The sequence below is a fragment of the Salvelinus sp. IW2-2015 genome, linkage group LG26 (genome assembly GCF_002910315.2).
Source record: "Salvelinus sp. IW2-2015 linkage group LG26, ASM291031v2, whole genome shotgun sequence".
In the NCBI taxonomy this organism is placed as follows: Eukaryota; Metazoa; Chordata; class Actinopteri; order Salmoniformes; family Salmonidae; genus Salvelinus; species Salvelinus sp. IW2-2015.
This window is the reverse complement of record NC_036866.1, coordinates 41,830,541-41,854,215: the sequence shown is the minus strand read 5'-3', so window position 1 is coordinate 41,854,215 and position 23,675 is coordinate 41,830,541. Positions and strand designations below refer to the sequence as shown.

At 41.1% G+C, this 23,675-nt stretch overlaps 1 protein-coding gene across 5 annotated transcripts in view; it reads left to right on the top strand.

Moving 5' to 3' along the window:
• Positions 1 to 3,920: 3,920 nt before the first annotated feature.
• Positions 3,921 to 23,675, top strand: part of LOC111952106 (protein LSM14 homolog A-like) — a 34,471-nt gene continuing 14,716 nt past the window's right edge. For 3 of the 5 annotated variants that reach the window (XM_023970594.2, XM_023970593.1, XM_023970591.2), the window contains exons 1-3: positions 3,922 to 4,145; positions 11,555 to 11,718; positions 18,636 to 18,828. In XM_023970594.2, coding sequence (XP_023826362.1) covers positions 4,025 to 4,145; positions 11,555 to 11,718; positions 18,636 to 18,828 — 478 coding nt within the window. In that variant the 5' untranslated portion in view covers positions 3,922 to 4,024. Of the gene's footprint in view, positions 4,146 to 11,554; positions 11,719 to 18,635; positions 18,829 to 23,675 lie in introns of all 5 variants that reach the window. The other 2 variants (XM_023970592.2, XM_023970595.2) reach the window with 2 other exon arrangements.

Below are 23,675 nucleotides of genomic sequence, written 5' to 3'. Positions count from 1 at the left end.
AGTATCATGCTGTGGGGATGTTTTTCTGCGGCAGGGACTGGGAGATTAGTCAGGATTCAGGCAAAGATGAACGGAGCAAAGTACAGGGAGATCCTTGACCAAAACCTGCTCCAGAGCGCTCAGACTGGGGCAAATGTTCACCTTCTAACAGGACAACGACCCTAAGCACACAACCAAGACAATTCAGGAGTAGCTTCCGGACAAGTCTCTGAATATCCTTGAGTGGCCCAGCCAGAGCCTGGACTTAAACCCGATTGAACATCTCTCAAGATACCTGGAAATAGCTGTGCAGCAATGCTCCCCATCCAACCTAACAAAGTTTGAGAGGATCTGCAGAGAAGAATGGGAGAAACTCCCCAAATACATGTGTGCCAAGCTTGTAGCATCATACCCAAGAAGACTCAAGGCTGTAAACGTTGCCAAAGGTGCTACAACAAATTACTGAGAAACTGTGATATTTTATTTTTTTATTTTTTATAAATTAGAAAACATTTCTACAAACTTGATTTTTCTTTGGCATTAGGGGGCATTGTGTTTAGATTGATGAGGGGAAAACAACATTTATTCCATTTTAGAATAAGGCAGACCGTCAGAGCAGTTTCTCAAGCAGCTGAAAGAGGCAGCCAGTGGATCTGGATCAAACGGAAGGACCCTTGCTGGGCTATAATTTCATGACCCCCCCACCCCCACCTGAGAACCCAATTCAGATCCCTCCAACTTGAGGAGGGCATATGAGGTATGTGGTCAGCTGTAGGGCTGGCTCAGGGAAGAGGACGCCCCTGCCTTGCATAGTCCCGTGGGAAATCTTAATTGGGCATGGGACACAAGCTAAGGCTTGATCACCCTTTAGCTGGCCACCTTTGATGAGGGTGTTTAGTAATTAAAGGCCGAAACACCCACTGATTCGAAGGCACACTACTGAGGATGTGTCCCAAAATTGACATCTTAACCCAGTCTAAGAAATAAACCTCCCATGCCACTCTGTCAACATCACGGCAAATCTCATGTGAGTGCATACCATCTATTGGCACAATGGACAGTTTTTAACATCTCGTCCCGTGTTTTATGATTCTCAGGCTGTAACGTAACAAAATTTGGAAAATGTCAAGGGGTCTGGATACTTTCAAAATGTACTGTAAATGAACTAACAGTTCATAGAGCGAACAATGGAATTATCACAACACACAGGTTGTAATATAGTTTGTTTTACATGGATTGGCTTCCCCACTGATTTTACCCATGCAGCGCTGCTGCGTTTTGCTAATGACTGCATCCATAACAATGGCTCATTGAGGGCTGTGAGACGCCCAATTGGCAAGCTCCCAACATCAAAAACCTGAGGGTGTATAGCACCGGAATGGCATGTGCTTGCCTTTTTAACATAGCTCGCAAAAATCCTCTTAGATTTTTTTGGGGAAACGATATCTGATGAGCCAATCCGTATTTACAGCAAAAAAGTCCCACCCTTTTCTAAAAACGATAATAAAAAATTCAGCATGTGTCATATCTTCCAACAGAGCAAGATCAGCCTCTCATTCGATATCCCATGATCTCAGTCTTTTATATTATTTCAGCAATGGTTTCACTTGCTTCTAATTTAAATTACTGTAAGAAATGCACCGATGTAGTGAAATGATATGCCTGTCAAGATACAGTTGAAGTCGGAAGTTTACATACACCTTAGTCAGATACATTTAAACTTTTTCACTTTTTCACAATTCCTGACATTTAATCCGAATAAGATTTCCCTGTTTTAGGTCAGTTAGGATCACCACTTTATTTTAATAAGAATGTGAAATGTCAGAATATTTTTTATAGGATTGAGGTCAGGGCTTTGTGATGGCCATTCCAATACCTTGACTTTGTTGTCCTTAAGCCATTTTGCCACAACTTTGGAAGTATGCTTGGGGTCATTGTCCATTTGGAAGACCCATTTGCGACAAAAGTATTAACTTCCTTACTTATGTCTTGAGATGTTTCTTCAATATATCCACATCATTTTCCTCCCACATGATGCCATCTATTTTGTGAAGTGCATCAGTCCCTCCTGCAGAAAAGCACCCCCACAACATGATGCTTCCACCCCCGTGCTTCACGGTTGGGATGGTGTTCTTCGGCTTGCAAGCCTCTCCCTTTTTCCTCCAAACATAACGATGGTCATTATGGCCAAACATTTATATTTTAGTTTCATCAGACCAGAGGACATTTCTCCAAAAAGTACAAACTTTGTCCCCATGTGCAGTTGCAAACCGTAGTCTGGCTTTTTTTATGGCGGTTTTGGAGCAGTGGCTTCTTCCTTGATGAGCGGTCTTTCAGGTTATGTCGATATCGGACTCGTTTTACTGTGGATATAGATACTTTTGTACCTGTTTCCTCCAGCATCTTCACAAGGTCCTTTGCTGTTGTTCTGGGACCGATTTGCACTTTTTGCACCAAAGTACGTTCATCTCTATCTGCTGTCTTATCCGGTGTTCTGTGTGAATTTAAGTATGCTCTCTCTAATTCTCTCTCTCTTTCTTTCTTTCTTTCTTTCTTTCTTTCTTTCTTTCTTTCTTTCTTTCTTTCTTTCTTTCTTTCTTTCTTTCTTTCTTTCTTTCTTTCTTTCTTTCTTTCTTTCTTTCTTTCTTTCTTTCTTTCTTTCTTTCTCTCTCTCTGAGGACCTGAGCCCTAGGACCATGCCCCAGGACTACCTGGGCTGATGCCTCCTTGCTGTCCCCAGTCCACCTGGCCGTGCTGCTGCTCCAGTTTCAACTGTTCTGCCTGACGCTATGGAACCCTGATCTGTTCACAGGATGTGCTCTTGGCTGATTTCTTTTGATTTTCCCATGATGTCAAGCAAATAGTCTATCAGAAGCTTCTAAAGCCATCACATCATTTTCTGTAATTTTCCAAGCTGTTTAAAGGCACAGTCAACTTAGTGTATGTAAACTTCTGACCCACTGGAATTGTGATACAGTGAAATAATCTTTCTGTAAACAATTGTTGGAAAAATTACTTGTGTCATGCACAAAGTAGATGTCCTAAACGACTTGCCAAAACCATAGTTTGTTAACAAGAAATTTGTGGAGTGGTTGAAAAACGTGTTTCAATGACTCCAACCTAAGTGTATGTAAACTTCCGACTTCAGCTGTATGTTTCAGTAAGATTGGATTTTTAGCATTTATAGCACTGGTTATCAACTGTACTGCAGGGATGGAATGTAAATCGCAGACAATTGAGGTTGTGGTGGCATTTGGGTGAGCGAGACTTGACATCAAAAGAGTCACAGTGTGTTAATTTGAAAACAATTCTTATTTACAATGACGGGCTACTCCTGCCAAACCCAGACAACGCTGGGCCAATTGTGCACCGCCCTATGGGACTCCCAATCACAGCCAGATGTGATACAGCCTGGATTCAAACCATGTACTATAGTGACACCTCTTGCACTGAGGTACAGTGACTTCTACCACTGAGGAGTGTTAAGTTGTGATGTCGCATCATTTCAGGTTGTTGGCATGAGGTAGGACTAAATAGATGTAAATAGTGGAGTAGGGTGGTGTTATTTTATTATTATTTTTAAATTGTGAGTGCAGTGTTAGCTGGTAGGTGTCTTGTTTTGCACGCTTTGTACAAAATAATAAAATGCAGTACTACAGGATATTTCTTAACGTAGCTCTTTATTAGCGAGCTATAACTGGCATGTTCACGTATCGCCAACCAGGATCAAACTGACGATGACCTAACCATTTGGGTGGTCTTAACCAATCATAGCACAGTATGATATGGCGGTAAAATGCATCCAATTATAATTCAGTATGTTTACACATATGAATATTACAGTAGGGTATTTGTTTATTTATTTTTTCAAGCAAAGTATAAGGGAGTTGTACTCCAGTCTAGTAGGTGGCGGTAATGCAACATATTGGATGCCAACCGCAGTTAAACCTCATCGAAGAATAGCACGTCAGAAGCACAAAAAGGGATAGCCATACATGCTTCCAAGAAACGCTCAGTGAGGGATCTAGTTGGATTTGGAGCCATCATGAGTGGAGTAACCCCTTATATCGGGAGCAAAATCAGCCTAATTTCGAAGGCCGAGATTCGTTACGAAGGGATTCTCTACACTATTGACACTGAGAATTCGACTGTCGCACTTGCAAAAGGTAAATAACGTTAACTCATGCAAAGAATTTCGGCACTGTTGTGCACCAACCAAATAACATTTAACTACATAACGTTACAGAGATGCCTGTAAGCAAACGTAATTTCATCACACTGTGACTAATTGTTTTTATGCTGTTCTGAAAAAGGTGTCTACTTAGATAACGTTAGCTAATTGACTAGTCAGCCAGCCAACTTGCTAACAAGCTAGTAGTGTTGGCTTGCAAAACCTAAGAAGTTACCTGGTGATGGAGCTAGTTAACCTGGCATGTTTATTTCAAGTACAAACTGAGAGTATCATGTAAACCTGACATATTGTGTTAACAAACGGTGACGTAGCGCGACAACTGCATCGCTAACACTGACAAGCAACTCCACGGTAGTGATGCTGAACTTTGGCAATTTGCCAGCCAGCAAAACATGTTGCGCTTAACACTGCACGGGGAAAAAAACTGGTGCCGGTAAATTAGTAGCTAAGCTGCAAACCAAACGAGTTTAGTTATATACAGCTAACTGCCAAAATAAAGTAAACACTTGAGTAAATGAGGGCTACAAGGGTTACGGTCCAAGCACTTAAGGTACACCCTATCCCCTCAAATTAAGTGGACACTTCATGACGTCTGACGAGTATACACTTGCAGGGCGAGGGAGGGAGGGAGGGAGGAAGGAAAGAGACCAGATGCTTTTCAACTTTTTGTGGAGAAACCGTACCCATTACATTAGGAAAACTGTTGTAATGAACACTTGGGCTGAATTTTCTGGACTTTACTACCTTAAGTAATACTTTTAAGATCAATTGGATAAAACGATTCCTAAGAAAACCCACTTCTATGTGGAATTTTATTCCTCATGTCTTCTCTACTTTTGGTGGCCTTAACTTCATGTTGGTTTGCAATTATAATATTGACAAAGTTCCAGTGAAATGTTCTGCTTTTCTTTGGCAGGTTTTCTTGTCATGGTCCTTAATTTATAAGCATAGTTTTTCTCCACACAGATATTATATATGGAATGATTGGGATATTGTATAAAAATACTTAATTTTAGAATATTGGTTCTGAAATAATATTCTATTGGTGAGCCAACTGGTAATTGCAGAGTGTCTTTTACTTATTTATAAGGAGTTCTTATCACTTTACAAGGTCCCTGTAAAACCTAAAGATTTTGCAATTGTTTTAGATGCCATTCCCTCAGGTGTTGCTTTATTATTCAGGAACGCGTCAAGACCTGACCCTCAGAACCTACCTTCCATTGACCCTGTTGACTCATCAGTAGGAAAGATTTGTTTCTCTTTTGGTCCATTCAACAGAGCGATACGAACCTTGTTTCAGCAGGATGTTGTATCTATACCTTATGTCATGCCTTATTGGAATGGATTTATTGATAATATCTGTTGGGGAAAAGTTTGGATGTTGCCACACACACCTACTTGTTAACAAAATGAAGGAAGTTTCCTTTAAAATTATTCCTAAATATTATCCTGCCAACCACTATGAAGATGTTTACGGAAAACATCAACTCAAATTGTTCCTTTTGTAATGACCACCCATTAACAGTGTTGCATCTTTTGGCATTGTATTCATGTAATAAAACTGGCAAGACATCAGTAGATTTATAATTGAACACATTTATGAAGAGCTAACACTATTGTGGAGAGATGTAGTGCTTGGATTCTTTACCTACTATAGAAATAAGTTGAAACATTTTTATGTAATTAATTTAGTTATTCTTTTGGCCAAATTTCATATTCACAAATGTAAATTTACAAACAAAACACCACATTTTACCTTACAAAAAGAAACTGAACTGTATTTTTAAGACAATTAAATACTCTACTAACCAAAAAGCTGTTAGAATAATAAGTGTATGTATGTCCTTGTGTAATGTGATATTGTACCCCCTAGCCCAATTGTCCTTTGTATATTATTTATATATGTACTTCCTGTATTGATTTGTTAATATAAAAAGAGGAAGGAATGAATGATTTTTAAATGTACCACCTTTGTCTGGAAATTCGTCACCGGTAGCTTGTGTGTGTTTTATATGCGCTACAGTCAATTATGAGTGCATGTCTACTTACATTAAATATAATTAACATATGCCTACTGTATGATAGCTAGCAAATTAATTAGATAACTGTTAGCTTTCTTAGCTGGAACTTCTGAAGGAAAATGTTTTCTACAATTACCAGAAGATAACCAAACTTTTACTTTTTACGAGTCGTGTTTGTGCCGTCATGTGCATTAGTAGCACAATTTAACTTATTTGCATTTGTTTTTACTTACACTTGTATGCTGACTTCTCCATTGATGTTTTCACTGACTTTTCTTAGCGGATGTACAATCTTCGCATTTGAATTATGGGGCGTTTCATGGCCCCGGAGTGAACATAATTGTACACTCACACAGCTGACTAAAAATGAGGGCTGCCCTCCATGATGGTGACGGGGATTCACCCAAGGGTAAGTGGACATGGGTATGTCTTAAGTGTTTGGACTGCAGGCAAAGTATATTGAAAACAAGCGCTACCACACAGGTGTGATTCCTGAGTTAATTACGCAATTAACATCTCATCATGGAGTCAAGTCAAAAAATGGCCAGTTTCCCATTTATTTAGGCTACTATGAAATAAGAGGTCAGTGAATTTGAAAGAGGGGTTTCAAAGGAGCATAGAGGGTTTAAAGTGTTTGTCTCAGTCACTTAAGGTAGATCACCAGATCTCAACCCAATTGAACAATAATAGGAGATTCTGGAGCGGTGCCTGAGACAGTTTTCCACCAAATTATGGAATGTTTTGTGGAAGAAGGGTGTTGCAGCCCTCCAATAGTTTCAGACACTTGTAGAATCTATTCAGGGGTCTCCAACAGGTAAATCGCAAGCTACCAGTAGCTCTGATTCAGAGGGGTTGTGTTAAATGCGGAAGACACATTTCAGTTGAATACATTCCGTTGGACAACTGACTAGGTATCCCCTTTCACAGCTCACCTACGACTAACTTGCACAACATTTCCACAAGGAAAAATTGCATATACATGTGTTCCATCTCAAGCAGTCATAAACAAACCTCAAGTATCTGACACCGCAAGCTCCCATCTATTATCGAATCAATGCAATATTGACATAATTCCGCCCCTGGTTAGCCACTATTGTCTTAAAATGACAAACCTAACACAATCTGCCAATTAATTTCCAGCAATATAGTTGCTGACGTAGTGGTGCGCTCATTTTGTCTATCATTCCGTGTAGGCAGTTGTGTTAACCATCTTGTGGGTTGAGAGAAATATTTTCCCCAAAACCTTCTCAATTAAATGTTACCTGCAAAGTAGGCTTACCTGGCAGAAGTGTATATAATTTGTATCTATTTGTGAACTTTGCCATGAAATGAGCAGCAGCAGTACAGAACCATTGCTAGATGACACCCAAGGCAATTAAAGGGGAATTTTTTTCAATTTTTTTATTTAAACTTTATTTAACTAGGCAAGTCAGTTAAGAACATACGTATTTACAATGATAGCATTACACTCAAATATACATTTTCTTTCAGACCCCAAAAAATTTATGGTTTCATGTGATTTTAACCATTGACATGGACTCAGATCACATTTCGTTGTTTCTCAATGAACAATTGTCATTTTGAGAGTGAAAAACGAGTCTAAAACAACCTGAGCATGAACAAATAATTTAAATGGCTTATATCCTAATTAAACTATTTTCATATTTACCTTGAATGTGTGTATTTTAAAGTAGACTACATTTGGCCTTTTATATTTGCCAAATTGAATGTTATTGTTACTACAAAGTTGGATACAAAGTCTTAAATGTATTTTCAGTCAACCAGATTTAATATCTTTTGGAAATTGCTTACATAACTTATTTTGGTGCACACATCTGTCCTCCTGTGTTTCTGACCAAGTCGGAAGGTTAATGAAACAATGTCAAACACATTTTTGCCCATTGAGTGCTAGTATAGAATTCTAGTGAAGATGGAACACTGATTTGGACAGGCAGTGTGTCACATCTAATGTTTTTGAGGGAATGTTGTTATAATGGATGTGTTTCAAGTATGATTGTATGCACACTTTCTGTGTGATAACTTTCATCAAGGGCTTAGGTGATGTATAATTGGTTTCCTTTCTCTACCCTTCTTATAGACTACCCTTCTTACTGCTTCCGAGGTGTGTTTGTTAGCAAAGAAGCTAGCGGCCAATCTTTATCTGTGTGATATATTTCGGGTGTACTTACGTTCTCTAAAGCACTGCAATCATGCATTCTGCTAACTGGAGTATAACTGCATGTGATCAGAGGGCATAATACACTACTTAAATTCATAATTAAGGTCTTCAATCCATAAACTTTCACCAGTCACGCTGAGTTTGTTTACTTCCTTGAGTAACTACGGGTACCCCCCCCCCAGTGACGACATAGGTCTGTATCTGTGTAGTCTGCCCTGTGATTTATGATCTGACAAGAAATGTCTACGTAAGTGCCACTGGTAGGTTATAATTCAATTAAACTTTTTTTTTTTTACCAATAAAGATGAATACGTTTAAATCTTTATAGAAAAGATAATGACATGTGACTTACCTCCTGGATTTGGTCTTGTGTAGCAAAATTAAATTTTAGAGAGACAGAGCTACAAAATGGTATCATACACTGCATTTTTTAAGAACAATGGGAAAGTAATTCTGCTTTGAAAGTTGATAGCCTTGTAAACTCACTTTTTTTTAAAGGGCATTTTAGTGTTTTGGTGAGAGCTTTGTCTACACCCATTCAGCATCGTTCACACCCTCTCTTAAGCGTTCTCCCCACCCAAAACGTCATACAATAGGTTTTGTAGTGATTCATATGTTGATGTAATGAGGAGCAACCAGATGCTGCACTTGACACTTGTGAAACTACTTATTTCAGTTACTAATAAGCACACACCCATTAAGAAAATGACAACTGTTAAATCCCCTTGGATTGATGAGGAATTGGATTGATGAGGAAAAATTGTATGGCAATTAAGTCTGGCAGCCCAACTGATTGGGAAACGTACTGCAAATTTAAGAAATCATGTGACTTAACTAAAAGAGTAACTATGCTATAATTAGATAAAGAATGATAGTAAAAAGCTTTGGGGTACCTTAATTTTTGGGGGGGAAAGTCAACTCGGCTCCATTCATTGACTCAGATGGCTCATTCATCACAAAGCCCACTGATATTGCAAACTACTTTGCTTATTTTGCCAATGAAAAAGTAATTAAACTTAGGGATGACATGCCAGGAACTAACGCTGACACATCACATCCAAGTATATCGGACAAAATTATGAAAGACAAGAATTGTACTTTTGAATTCCGTATAGTCAGTGTGGAAGAAGTGAGAATTGTTTTCTATCAACAATGACAAGCCACCGGGTCTGACAATCTGGATGGAAAATTACTAAGGATAACAGCAGACGATATTGCCACTCCTTTTTGCGACATCTTCAATTTAAGCCTACTAGAGAGCGTGTGCCCAAGAATAGTAAAGCCCCCTTTGGTCGGCTATTTGAGCCAGTAATCAGCTTGTTACCAACCCGTAGTAAACTTCTGGAAGAAAATTGTTTGACCAGACACAATGCCATTTCACAGTAAATAAATTGACAACAAAGTTTCAGCATGCTTATAGGGAAGGACACTCAACAAGCACAGCACTTACACAAATGACTGATTGGCTGAGAGAGATTGATAAAATTGTTGGGGCTGTCTTGTTATACTTCAGTGCCGCTTTTGACATTATCGATCATAGTCTGCTGCTGGAAAAACTTGTTATGGCATTACACCCCCTGCTATAATGTGGATAAAGAGTTACTTGTCTAACAGAACAGATGGTGTTCTTTTAATGGAAGCCTCTCAAATATAATCCAGTTAGAATCAGGAATTCCCCAGGGTAGCTGTTTAGGCCCCTTGTTTTTTTCAATGTTTACTAACAACATGCCATTAACTTTGAGTAAAGCCAGAGTGTCGGCATACAATCTGTAGCTAATGGTGGCCCAATGCCCTATTAAGACACTTTTTATGCTAGTGTTTACTTTATTTTTGCAGTTATCGGTATGTCGGTCAGTATATACTGAATCACAAGTCTACATTTCTTGAGATTAAGAGATGTGCCCCAGGGTTCCATTTTAGCTCATGTGTTTTCAATTTTTATTAATGATTTGGGAAATGGGATGCAACCAGCAAAGTTACATCTATATGCAGATGATACAGTTATATATTCATGTGCTCCTTCTCTGGTTCAGGCTGTGGAAGAGCTCCAGACTGCTTTTCAGTCACTGCAGGTCTCCCTTTATGGTCTCAAACTGGTCTTGAATGTACAAAACTAAATTCATGACCTTTACCAGAGCTAGAACTCTGCCAGAGAACATTAGTATTGTCAGATCTGGTGATTTAGGCATTGAAAAAGTGTAATCCTACAAATACCTAGGTATTTAGTTGGATGACAAGTTGTCCTTTTAAAGTTCATGTGGATAATCTTGTGACAAAGCTTAAATTGAAGTTGTTTATTTTTTTGTAATAAGGCATGCTTATGGCTAGAAAGAAGCTTGTTCAGGCTACTTTTCTCTCTGTAATTTGATTTATGGTGACTTGTTGTATATGCATGCGGCCTCCTCCGTCTTAGAGGCTGGACTCTTATCATGCATCCTTGCGCTTTATTACGAATACCAAGTCACTCACCCACCATTGTACCAAATGGTAGGATGGACCACACTTTATATACGCATAAAGATACATTTGTATGTGTTCATCTACAAAGCCCTTTTAGGTAAACTTCCTCTTTACCTCTGGTCTCCTTCACCACCAGCAGTTACCATACCCGGTCTGCTAGGTGGTTGCTACTTAAAGTCTCCTAGCTAGCTGTTTTGGTATATAAACATTGGCTTGTTATTTTACCTGAAATGCACAAGGTCCTCTACTCTGACAATTAATCCACAGATAAAACGGTAAACCGAATTAGTTTCTTGTCATCTCTCCTCCCTTCAGGCTTCTTTTTTTTCTTTGGACTTTATATGGCAGTTGGAAACCAACTTTACAGCATTACTACAACCGACCAGAGTGTGGACCTAAAGTTAATCTTTCAATCACCCATGTGGGTATATGCTTCTAAAAACGAATGAGGAGATGGGAGAGGCCAGACTTGCAGCGCGTTGAGCGTCACAAATCGAACCAATTTCTATTTTAGCGCCTGGCCATTCAGACGCTCGCTGAGGCGCACAAACAGTGTGGGTGCAATGATTGAATAACATGTATGTGTACATTTATTTTGAGAGCGGGTGACCAACTTTTTTCCCCCCAGCCCAACAGTACACCTGATTCAAAGTACATTTTGGCTACACATTGCATGTCATGTCACTGCTTATGCTAACTGAATGCTTTGTATTTCCCCATTAGTTCAGTCTTTTGGCACTGAGGATCGGCCCACTGATAGGCCCATCCCGCCCCCAGATGAGATCTTTGAGTACATAATCTTCAGAGGCAGTGACATCAAGGACCTGACTGTGTGTGAGCCGCCAAAGCCAACATGCTCTCTCCCTCAGGACCCTGCCATCATCCAGGTACAGCTTCTCCCAACCACAAAGTACTTCAATATCCTAAGTACACCCTGGTAAAACAGACATATGTAGTAAAAGGCAAGAATCAGCTAAGTGTCAATTTGCATTGTTCTATTATAGAAAGCATTATTATTCATGTTACAGGCTTTGGTTTCTCCATTTATGTTTTGAGGTTGGACTTTAGCACGTATAGCTCGTTAGCACGCACCGATTGTCACCTCGTTAGTCAGTATGGTTACACCTGTGCTGGTTGCCATCTCATTAGTGTGAAGGTGTTCCACCTGTGCGTTTTGGTTGGGCAAATTTAGTGGGCCATCATGGTGGGTGTCTTTTTTACGTTCCAGTTGTTACTCTTCAACTTTCAGTGGACACCCCCATGAGTGTCTTTTAGAACCCATCTTAAAACCCCACCTGTTTCGGTTATTGGTCGGTGACTCTTTGTTTCTACCCTCTTCTGTTTGAGCTACATTTTGCTGGGGAACGTAACACATAGCGATGTAATGATGCGATTTGCCTTGGTCACCGGTTCAAATGTTTAAGATATGAATGCATCGGTCTGTGGGAGCCCAAAACGATACAAATTAAGCATGCATCAGTCAGAAAACCGTTTTCAAATTTTACAAAGTGCAGGTTCATAGTTTTTTTAGGCATGTGACTGAATGGCTCAAATCGGTCTTATGTAGCAAAATTTGAAATTGTTTTTTTTACCTTGCTACAAAATGGTGTACATAATACACTGAATTTTTGAAGAGTGATGGGAAAGTAATTCTGCTTTGAAAGTTGGTAAACTTTTGAGAAAAGGGCCTTTTGAATGTTTTGGTACCTACTGGAGAGCTCTCCTTTGTCTAAACCCATTCAGCATTGTTCCCACCCTCTTAAGCCAGCTCCACCTATCTCTTTAAGTATTCACATGTGAGGTCATGTGCTAAAGTGAGTAGTGAAGATTAAGACTAAAAGTGGTAGTAGCCTACAATAAGGAAAAATTCCAGCTAAACAAAGTGTCCAGATAAATATTTTATCATTATTAGATGATGCTTACCCAGACACACTTGTCTAAATTGATGGGTCATGTGAAAGAAATGCTATAACCCCTAACCACATCCAGTGGTGGGAAAGTACTAAATTGTCATACTTGACTAAAAGTATAAATAATTTCAAATTCCTTATTAAACCTGACGGCACAATCGTTTTATTTTTTTTGACTGATAGGCAGGGGCACACCAACACTCAGACATAATTAACAAACTAAACATTTGTGTTTAGTGAGTCTTCCAGATCAGATGCAGTAGGGATGACCAGGGATGTTCTCTTGATAAGTGTGTCAATTGGACAGTTTTCCTGTCAAAATGTGACGAGTACTTTTGGGATGTATGTAGTAAGAAGTACATTTCTTTTTTGGGAATGTAGTAAAGTAAAAGTAGGCAAAAATATAAATGGTAATGTACAGATACCTCTCAAATACTTTAGTACTTGAAAGTATTTTTACTGAGTACTTTACACCACTGCCAAAATGCATTCACACCAGTACATTAGCATACTTGATATACTGTTACACACACACTTATCACATAGTATTCCATACATAAGTTGTAAGGCCATGCAACCTGAGTTGAAACCTGATTTTGAGGTGCACATGTACAGTACATAAATACATGGCGCATGCATCTTTATGTGGTGGACACTTGTTACGGTCACATGATATTGTTGTATGTCACAAAATCATGTTCCGACCGCATTCATTTTATATATCAATATTTTGCTACGTGACTGGGTCTCTACAAAAGGTGTAAACGGCACAACCAAATGGTTACTAAAATAGTAGCAATTTCAGAAAGTGTCAATATCATTATTGTACATACTGTATATTATTTATATCTGTGATAGATGAGGTAGTTATATGCATACAATCAGGGGTAAAGTGGCTGAGCAGCAGTGTTAGGAGAGAGGCATTTGAATAGAGGCACTGCAGATAGTGCTGACAACTGGTCCGTCCGAACCACGCATGAACAAGGGAATCTGTATTCGGAGAGCCTGTTTCTGTGTTTCTGTCCTGCCCTTGACTTTGATGCAGGGCATGTGACGTCGATTGCCTCTTCGTCACAAAACTCCCTGATCTTCTCAAAAAGATAAGTTTGTCTAGCTGTGTCCAGTCCAGGTGGTCCTTGTACAGGCAGACCATCTATGGGAGGAAGGCTGTCAGCGTCGCGCAGAAGCTGAAACCTGGTCCCGACAGTCCGAACGCTCCTTGGCGACAACACCAGGCTCCAGAGCATCGAAGCTGTGAAACGGGGAACAACCACAACAAAAAATCAGAAGACATTACAACCCTGCACAACATCAATTGACCTCCAAAGTTTTGAGAAGAAGAATAACCTCATACAATGCAATGACAATTATTTCCCCCTGAATTGCTGGTACTGCTTGATCTGTGGCAGTGGTCTGAAGTACGGAGTCAGGTGTTGCCAGCCATAGCTTTCCACCAGCACTGTACCATCCTCCAGTCCAACCAGCTGTGGGATGTTGACCCCTGTCACAGTGCTGTCCTTCACAACACCAGCCATCTCAGTGTTCACTCTGGTCTTTCTGAAGCACCACTCGGGACAGACTTGGTGTGGCCTGTGATCAGGAAGTGAAGGTCCAGACTATGGTGGAGCTTGTGCATGGTCCGCCAGGCACAATACCAGCGCACGTTCTTGTTTTGGCCACTGCAGTTATCACAATTCAGGTCCTCACGTGTTTCCCCAACTCTGTAGTTAGTGACAATGGTGCATGTAGGTGACTGCTCTGCTGCCTTTGCTTGTTTGGGCCCGCTCTCTTGTTGATGGGTGGCATTTAGAACATTCTCCTAGTATGACTGGTGGAGGAGAGGTCAGGTGTGTTCTACTGATGCTGAAAAACAAATTCCAGATACAAATATCTTAGCATTATTATACAATAGATGCGAAATGGCATTCTGAGATCACTACACACAATTCATACACGTAATGCTAGCTAACAGCAAGCTTTAACTAGCAATACAAACCGATAGTCATAGCTAAAGTTAACCAGATATTGGTTCAATGTTAGCTAGCTAACATTGAACCTATAACTAGCAATGTTAAATGGCATTCTGAGAACATCCCTAACGTTACACACACTTAATACACGTAAGTTAATATTAGCTAGCTAACAGCAAGCTTTAACTTGGTCTTTTGTTTAAACATGTCACGTTAACGTTAGCTAGCTAAAAAATGAACTATAATCCATAGAGTAACTTTACTAGCAATACAAACCGATTGTCATAGTTAGCTAAGATGGAACCTATTTGGTTAACAAGCCAACCATCAAAATCCAGCTGGCTAGCTAACAGCAAGCTTTAACTTACAATGAAACAACTTTCTGACAAAATTAGAAACTTATAATATCTGAAACTGTAGCTAAATTCTTACCCGGTTACATGGATGAAAGATTCACAGCAGACTGCAACCCCTTTATTTAAATAAGACGTCCTTGGTTGTTTCTGTTTAGTTTGCACAACTTGTTTGGCCTGTCAACTTCTTCCGTGACAACACTGTTGATTGTTGTTTCTTCCCAATCACTGTATTGTCTCCTTCAATGAAAATGTTTTTACCTAAATCAGGGATTTCCTCATCTGATTAATTTTCAGAGAGAGTCAACATGGCACGATCGTCCTCCAGAAAGTCACAACTTTTTCCCACTGACCTTTGTCGATAGCGCCTGAAATTCAGGGCAGCAATGTTATTGAGAGCAGTAGCAACATATTTGCAGTTCTCCATGGCTAATGTTATCTTTCAAACGGCAGTAGAATGGATTATCTATGCATAACGAGCAGCTGATTTTATAGACAAGATGCTACACCGCAGACCAATCTGAAACTCCTCTCTCGGCATGTCCAGCCCACTCATTATCTCAGCCAATCATGGCTAGCGGGAAGGTTCCTGGCTTTGTCTAAATCAACTAGGCTATATTAATTTAACAATATTATTCGTATTTACAGATGGCATAAGTTTGTTATTAACCTCTCTGGGGTAGGTGGGACGCAATCGTCCTACCTAGCCAATAGCCAGGGAAAATACAGAGCGCCATATTCAAATAAAATGATATAAAAATCTAACTTTCATTAAATCACACATGTAAGATACCAAATAAAAGCTACACTCGTTGTGAATCCAGCCAACATGTCAGATTTCAAAAAGGCTTTTCGGCGAAAGCATAAGATGCTATTATCTGATGATAGCACAACAGTAAATAAAGAGTAGCATATTTCAACACTGCAGGCACGACACAAAACGCAGAAATAAAAATATAATTCATGCCTTTGACGAACTTCTTTTGTTGGCACTCCAATATGTCCCATAAACATCACACATGGTCCTTTTTGTTCGATTAATTCCGTCATATATATATATATATATCCAAAATGTCAATTTATTTGGTGCGTTTCATCCAGAAAAACACAGCTTCCAACTTGCGCAACGTCACTACAAAATATATCAAAAGTTACATGTTAACTTTACCAAAACATTTCAAACTACTTTTGTAATACAACGTTAGGTATTTTTAACCGTTAATAATCGATCAAATTGAAGACGGGATGATCTGTGTTCAATACAAAAAAGAAAACGAACTGACGCTACTTTTTTGGTAATGTGCCTCAAACAATTTACTTCAAATGACCCTCATTTAAGATGGCCATACTTCTTCATTACACAAAGGAATAACCTCAACCAATTTCCAAAGACTGGTGACATCCAGTGGAAGCGGTAGGAACTGCAAACAAGTCCCTTTAGAAATCTGGTGTCCCAATGAAAACTACATAAGTTCTGTTATACGCAAACAAGATTCAAACAATTTTAGAAACTTCAGAGTTTTCTATCCAAATCTACTAATAATATGCATATCTTATATTCTGGGGATGAGTAGCAGGCAGTTGAATTTGGGCATGCTATTTATCCAAAAGTGAAAATGCTGCCCCCTACCCCGAAGAAGTTAAGGCACATGAAAGTTCACATGTTAAGGCATTTTTGCCCCCAAAAACGCATTTTGATAAATATTTTTTAGGTTCAGACGGCTCTCCTGTGAAGTCATGACTTCAAATTTTATTATTCACATGCACCAAATACAACAGGTGAAGACCTTACTGTGAAATGCTTACTTACGAAACCCTAACCAACAATGCAGTTTAAAAAAATACGGATAAGAAATAAAAGTAACAAGTAATTAAAGAGCAGCAGTAAAAGAACTAGTGAGAATATATACAGGGGGGTACCGGTATAGAGTCAATGTGAGGGGGCACTGGTAATTTTGAGGTAATATGTACATGTAGGTAGAGTTGTTAGTGATTATGCATAGATGACAAAAGAGTAGCAGTGGTGTAAAAGGGGGGGCAATGCAAATAGTCTGGGTAGCCATTTGATTAGGTGTTCAGGAGTCTTATGGTTAGGGGGGTAGAAGCCTCTTGGACCTAGACTTGGTGCTCCGGTACCGCTTTCCGTGCGGTAGCAGAGAACAGTCTATGACTAGGGTGGCTGAAGTCTTTGACAATTTTTAGGGCCTTCCTCTGACACTGCCTGGTATAGAGGTCCTGGATGGCAGGAAGTTTGGCCCCAGTGATGTACTGGGCCGTTTGCACTACCCTCTGTAGTGCCTTGCGGATGGAGGCCGAGCATACCAGGTGGTGATGCAAACAGTCCGGATGCTCTCAATGGTGCAGCTGTAGAACCTTTGAGGACCTATGCCAAATCCTTTCAGTCTCCTGAGGGGCAATCGGTTTTGTTGTTCCCTCTTCACAACTGTCCAGACTTGCGGCATACGCCTAGTTTCTTGAATCGGGTCATATATGGTTTTATTCTGAAAATAACTAATCTGTTATGACTGAAATGATGCGTCCTCTCCTTCAGTACAGTAGCCTATCCAACTTTATGCATATAACTGCATATGGCTGACAGAGCAATGGTGTGGGAGACATAGATGCTCGCGCCAACGAGAGATGAGCCTAATAGGCTATTTGTACATTTGGCACCTTCAGCATTCAGATGCTTGTAAAATTGCTTTCGCAATGTCAAATCATAGGCTTTATTCGAGTGACAACCAATGTAATTTGCTGGGTCATTGTTACCAAATGAGTGTCTTACCAGAGTTGTGGAACCTACCAAAGTCGACGCAACTCACATCCAACTGCTGATTGGGGTTTTCAATCATTCCGATTGTATTTATATTATTCAGGTTCACCATAAGAAATAGTTTTGGAACTTTTGTTTTAAACAGTCAGTGTATTTGGTCATTTTTACATGAATAAGATAATTTCAAAAAGGACTGCTATCATTTCTCATTCATTGGTCAGAGCGGGAGAAGCTCTGTGAACTTCTAAACCATTAGCTTTCGAGACAGTTAATATAATGCAGCTTGGGATTTTACCTGTCTAAATGCCAAGATGGTTTCAAAAAAGTATTAACATGGTACTAGCTCAACATTTTCAATCTGCAAAAATGATTAAGTTAATCAGGTGGTGAATAGATATAAAAAATTAGGGGGACGAACATACTGTACATTTCCCCCTCCCACCCCTAATCTGATAGTGGGGTGGTCTGCCCAATGGCTCAGCTCAGGTGCCTCCACACACAGGGTCACTCAGCTTAGAGAAGTAATCTCAGACAGATCCAGCACAGAGGCCCAGCTCTTGAACTCCCATCGGCAGCAGATATTAATTGAAAATTAAGGTGTTTATGCAAAAAAATTTAGTGCATCAATTCGTTCCTCTAATCAAACTAAATCGTACCAGATTGTTTCAAACTAAGAAGTATTGAAGCCCATGCATCTAGATGCGTATCGACTCATTCGTGAAACTAGAGATGCACATCCCTAATATCAGTGCAGTGATATTTGGCTTCAACTCCCTTTCTCGCTTTCTTCCTCTCCAGTTCTCCGTGTGCTCGGCCCCTCCACCTGCTCCTGCTGCCACTTCAGCTCCATTCCAGTCGGTGGGCTCCAACGGCCTGTTCAACCGAGCTCCCGTGCCCCTGTACAGCCAGTGCAACACCAGCCCCCTGGTGTCCCTGCAGTTTGACACCGTTGGTGTCGGTAAGAGCCACAGCAGCACAAAGCCTGGATATGGTGAGGAAGGGACCGCTAGCTAGGTTAATATCATTAGTGTGTTCAAGGTCTGATATTAGTCAGACATACTTTACTAATGTCAACTGTGTTCTAAAGCTTATCTTAGTCCTGTACATATACAGTGGGGAGAACAAGTATTTGATACACTGACAATTTTGCAGGTTTTCCTACTTACAAAGCATGTAGAGGTCTGTAATTTTTATCATAGGTACACTTCAACTGTGAGAGAAGGAATCTAAAACAAAAATCCAGAAAATCACATTGTATGATTCGTTACACGTAAATTAATTTGCTTTTTTGCATGACATAAGTATTTGATACATCAGAAAAGCAGACTAATATTGGTACAGAAACCTTAGTTTGCAATTCATGAGATCATACTTTCCTGGTTCTTGACCAGGTTTGCACACACTTGCACAGGGATTTGCCACTCCTCCATACAGACCTTTCCAATCCTTCAGGTTTCGGGCTGCTGGGCAATACGGACTTTCGGCTCCCTCAAGATTTTCTATTTGGGTTCAGGTCTGGAGACTGGCTCAGGCACTCCAGGACCTTGAGATGCTTCTTACGGAGCCACTCCTTAGTTGCCCTGGCTGTGTGTTTCGGGTCGTTGTCATGCTGGAAGACCAGCCACGACCCATCTTCAATCTTTACTGAGGGAAGGAGGTTGTTGTCAAGATTCGCCGATACATGGCCATCCATCCTCCCTCACGTACGTGCAGTCGTCCTGTCCCCTTTGCAGAAAGCATCCCCAAAGAATGATGTTTCCACCTCCATGCTTCACGGTTGGGATGTTGTTGTGGGTTGACTCATCCTTTCTTCCTCCAACCGGCGAGTGGAGTTTAGAGCAAAAAGCTCTATTTTTGTCTCATCAGACCACATGACCTTCTCCCCTTCCTCCTCTGGATCATCCAGATGGTCATTGGCAAACTTCAGACGGGCCTGGACATGCGCTGGCTTGCAGAGGGGACCTTGCGGTGCGCTGCAGGATTTTAATCCATGACGGCGTAGTGTGTTACTAATGTTTTCTTTGAGACTGTGGTCCCAGCTCTCTTCAGGTCATTGACCAGGTCCTGCCGTGTAGTTCTGGGCTGATCCTCACATTCCTCATTCCTTGATGGCCCCACGAGGGTGAGATCTTGGATGAGCCCAGACCGAGGGTGATTGCCGTCATCTTGATCTCTCCAATTTTTAATAATTGTGCCAACAGTTGTTGCCTTCTCACCAAGCTGCTTGGCTATTGTCCTGTAGCCATCCCAACTTGTAAGGTCTACAATTTATCCTGGTGTCCTTACACAGCTCTCTGGTCTTGCCATTGTGGAGAGGTTGTGAGTCTGTTTGATTGAGTTGTGTTGAGTGTGTCTTTTATTAAGGGTAACGGTTCAACAGGTGAAACAGTTAATACAGCTAATGGAGTGTCAGGAGGGCTTCTTAAAGAAAAACTAACAGGTCTGTGAGAGCCGGAATTCTTACTGGTTGGTAGGTGATCAAATACTTATGTCATGCAATAAAATGCAAATTAATTACTTAAAAATCATACAATGTGATTTTCTGGATTTTTGTTTTAGATTCCGTCTCTCACAGGAAAACCTGCAAAATCGGCAGTGTATCAAATACTTGTTCTCCCCACTGTATATTGTCAGTCACGGTTTCCTTCAAATGCAAGCTAATGCTATGCATTAAGCTAACTACCTGTGAAATGCAGGTAGATATGTTTTAAGCACTGTGTCGGGAAGTAACCTAGTCATGCATGCTTTCCAAGGGTTGCGGGCTGCCACATGGCTCTTGGATCAAGTTGGGCATTTCACAGGCGCAGAAGAAGGTTTGACTGTGGGCTCCACTATGCCAAAAGAGTCACGTAGACTGTTGGCTCCCTTATGTTTTACACTCATTTGACATTCAAAAAGCAACATTTTAGCTAGTACACTCTTAGATATTCAGTGTGATAGTACTCGTCATTTCCGCTCCATTACAAAGATGCTGCTAGTACTCAGCCAAGGGTCACAGGTCAGGAAACAAATCAGGAAATAATGAGGCCAGTCAGAAGGTTACTTTCGTAACCCTGATTCTCTGATATTGAGATCTAACGTGGGATTCACCTGAATCTTGACGAACCATTTACACACGTCTGTTAGACAGACCAGTCGAAGGGAGGTGAACCCCTCCATTCATAATAAGGAGCTACTAGCTCACCCTGTGGTGATTCTCGAACATGCCGAACTTCGTCACGTTCTTACAAGTAGGGGAATGCGGTGAGATTTCTCACTCATAATATCAGAGAACCGTGGTAACGAAAGTAACCTTGATTTCTCTTTCAATTATTTGTCCCCATATCGCACTTGGGATATGGCCAACTCCATTATTGCAAACATGCTCTCCAAAGCCAGGTAGTCTTAACATATCAACCCTCAGAGGCCCTGACACTGAGGACACTATGTACCAAAGAAGTTGCAGTGATGTCTAACCTGGACATGTATGCAGGGATTCCCAACAAGCTGCATCGCAAATCTCCTGTAAGTAGGTTCTCTTTGAACAGTGCCCAAGAGGTAGCCATACCTCTAATGGAGTGAGCCCCTTGGCCGTCCGGCAGCTGTAATCCCTTGTTATTATAGGCCAATAAAATAGCGTCCACAATCCAATGTGATAGCCGTTGATGAGTGTGGCCTCCCCTTGCAGTCGCTCATGCGCGAAGCTCTTGGTGTATCCAAGTATATGCGCAATGTGCCTACTGGACACATGGTGGAGAAGCTCTTCTGTAGAAGTGGTGGGTGGAAAGCCACAAGCTCCAAGGTGAGACAATTGAAACCTGGGAAAAGCCTGGGGCAAACTGTAGGCACGAATGGTGAACTGACAGTGCATGCGGCTCACGTACTTGCTTTGTGGACTTAAGGGTGACCAGTAAAGCGATCTTGAAGGAGAGCTACTTAATTTCCATGCTTTCCAGCGGCTCAAAAAGATGCTGTGAAATGGCCTCAAGCGCAATAGACAGATCCCAAGGCGGGGCATGGAAAACTGGACGTAAGCGACGCACCCCCTTCTTGAAACAACATACGTTTTTACACATTGTTATTTCCAAAGCCTATATGACGGGCCAAAATAGCATCTAGAAAGACTAACAGAGGAGAAAGCAATAAGGACATGCAAAAAGCACAACCTTTTTTTTGTCACATTTTCTCAAATGCACCACTTGTTTCCATACAGTGAGTGTGTAGAAGAGGCCCTGGTACTCTGGATAGTCAATGACTGAGGCAGGCCTGTCACCTCCAGATTTGACCTCTCATGGGCCAGGCCCAGAAGGCCATTGTGTTTGAGTGAGGGTGGAAAATCTTTGTTTGCTTGGTTCAGAAGATCCCTGCATAACGGGAGTTGCCAGGGCTCGTCGTACAGCATGAGAATGATCTCCGCTGACCAGAGCTTGCCTGGCCATCGAGGGGCTATCAAGATGATGGATGAGTCTTACCTCGCTGTCATTTCTGTGATTTATTATCAAGCTGGACACAATCAAGACACCTGTCTATATAAGGTCCCATAGTTGACAGTGCATGTCAGAGCAAAAACCAAGCCATGAGGTCGAAGGATTTGTCCTACAAGATTGTGTCGATGCACAGATCTGGGGAAGGGTACCAAAACATTTCTGCAGCATTGAAGGTCCCCAAAGAACACAGTGGCCTCCAACATTCTTAAATGGAAGAAGTTTGGAACCACCAAAACTCTTCCTAGAGCTGGTCGCCATGCTGAGCAATCAGGGAAGGGCCTTGGTCAGGGAGGTGACCAAGAACCCGATGGTTTCTCTGACAGAGCTCCAGAGTTCCTCTGTGGAGATGGGAGAAAGTTCCAGAAGGACAACATCTATGCAGCACTCGTCGACGGATCTGCCGGGCAGGTGGTGGCATGGCTGGCCTTGATACTGTAGCTGACCTGGTTTTTGACTCTTGAACCTAGTAGTTGGAGTCGGTAAGTATAGAAGACAGAGCGTTATCTAAACCATGCAAGACTCAAGAAAACTGAGCTAGCTGAGGTAGGCCGTGTGAGCGTTTTGCCCAGCGTAGGTTAGCGGTACAGCCAGCCTTGCTGCCTTAGCTAGCCTGTTACAGGCAGTCTTGTAGACTGGGTCACAACGTGGTGCGACTGGTTCAGTTAGTAGGCACAAAGCAACTTAATGCTAGGCGAACTAGAAAATGGGAGCTAAGCTAGCAATAGCAAGATGGTTGTAGCTAGCGTTCATTGTGACGGCTAGTAGTGTAGCTTAAGGTAGCACTGGCCAGTATTTAGTGAAAACTCTTACAAAACTCGCTGGACTAGTTAGAGAGCTGCCTGAGCATGTTTATTTTATAACCCAACTTCCGGGTTGGAGCGGTCGCATTCGCACTTCGCTCCGCAGGTAGTATAACTTTTCATTACATTTCATTATAGTACAACGGTTTGATTTGTCTAATCTTAGCAATTTCTTCTTAGCTAGCTACATAGCCGTCTTTSTATCAAAGACAATTGCGTAATTATCGTATTTCGTCGTCCTAACGTAGTCTACACTGCTATCTGCCCAGCAGCTAGCCAGCTAGCCAGCTAGCAAACGTCCACCGTCTACCGAATAGCAGCACTGTAGAAACTATTACACTCAACGGAACGACTTGATTAGTGTAGTGTTAGCTAGCTACATAGTTGTCTTTGCTGTCTTCGTATCCAAGATAATTGTGTAGTTTAGAGTGTGTAGTTTTAGAGTGATTATCTTAATTTACCGAGGTTAGCTAGCCAGCTATTTGTCGTCCTTAACGTAGGAAACACTGCTAGCTAGCCAACAGCTAGCCAACCAGGATAGGAATAAAGTAATCCTTCCTGACGCCCCCCCC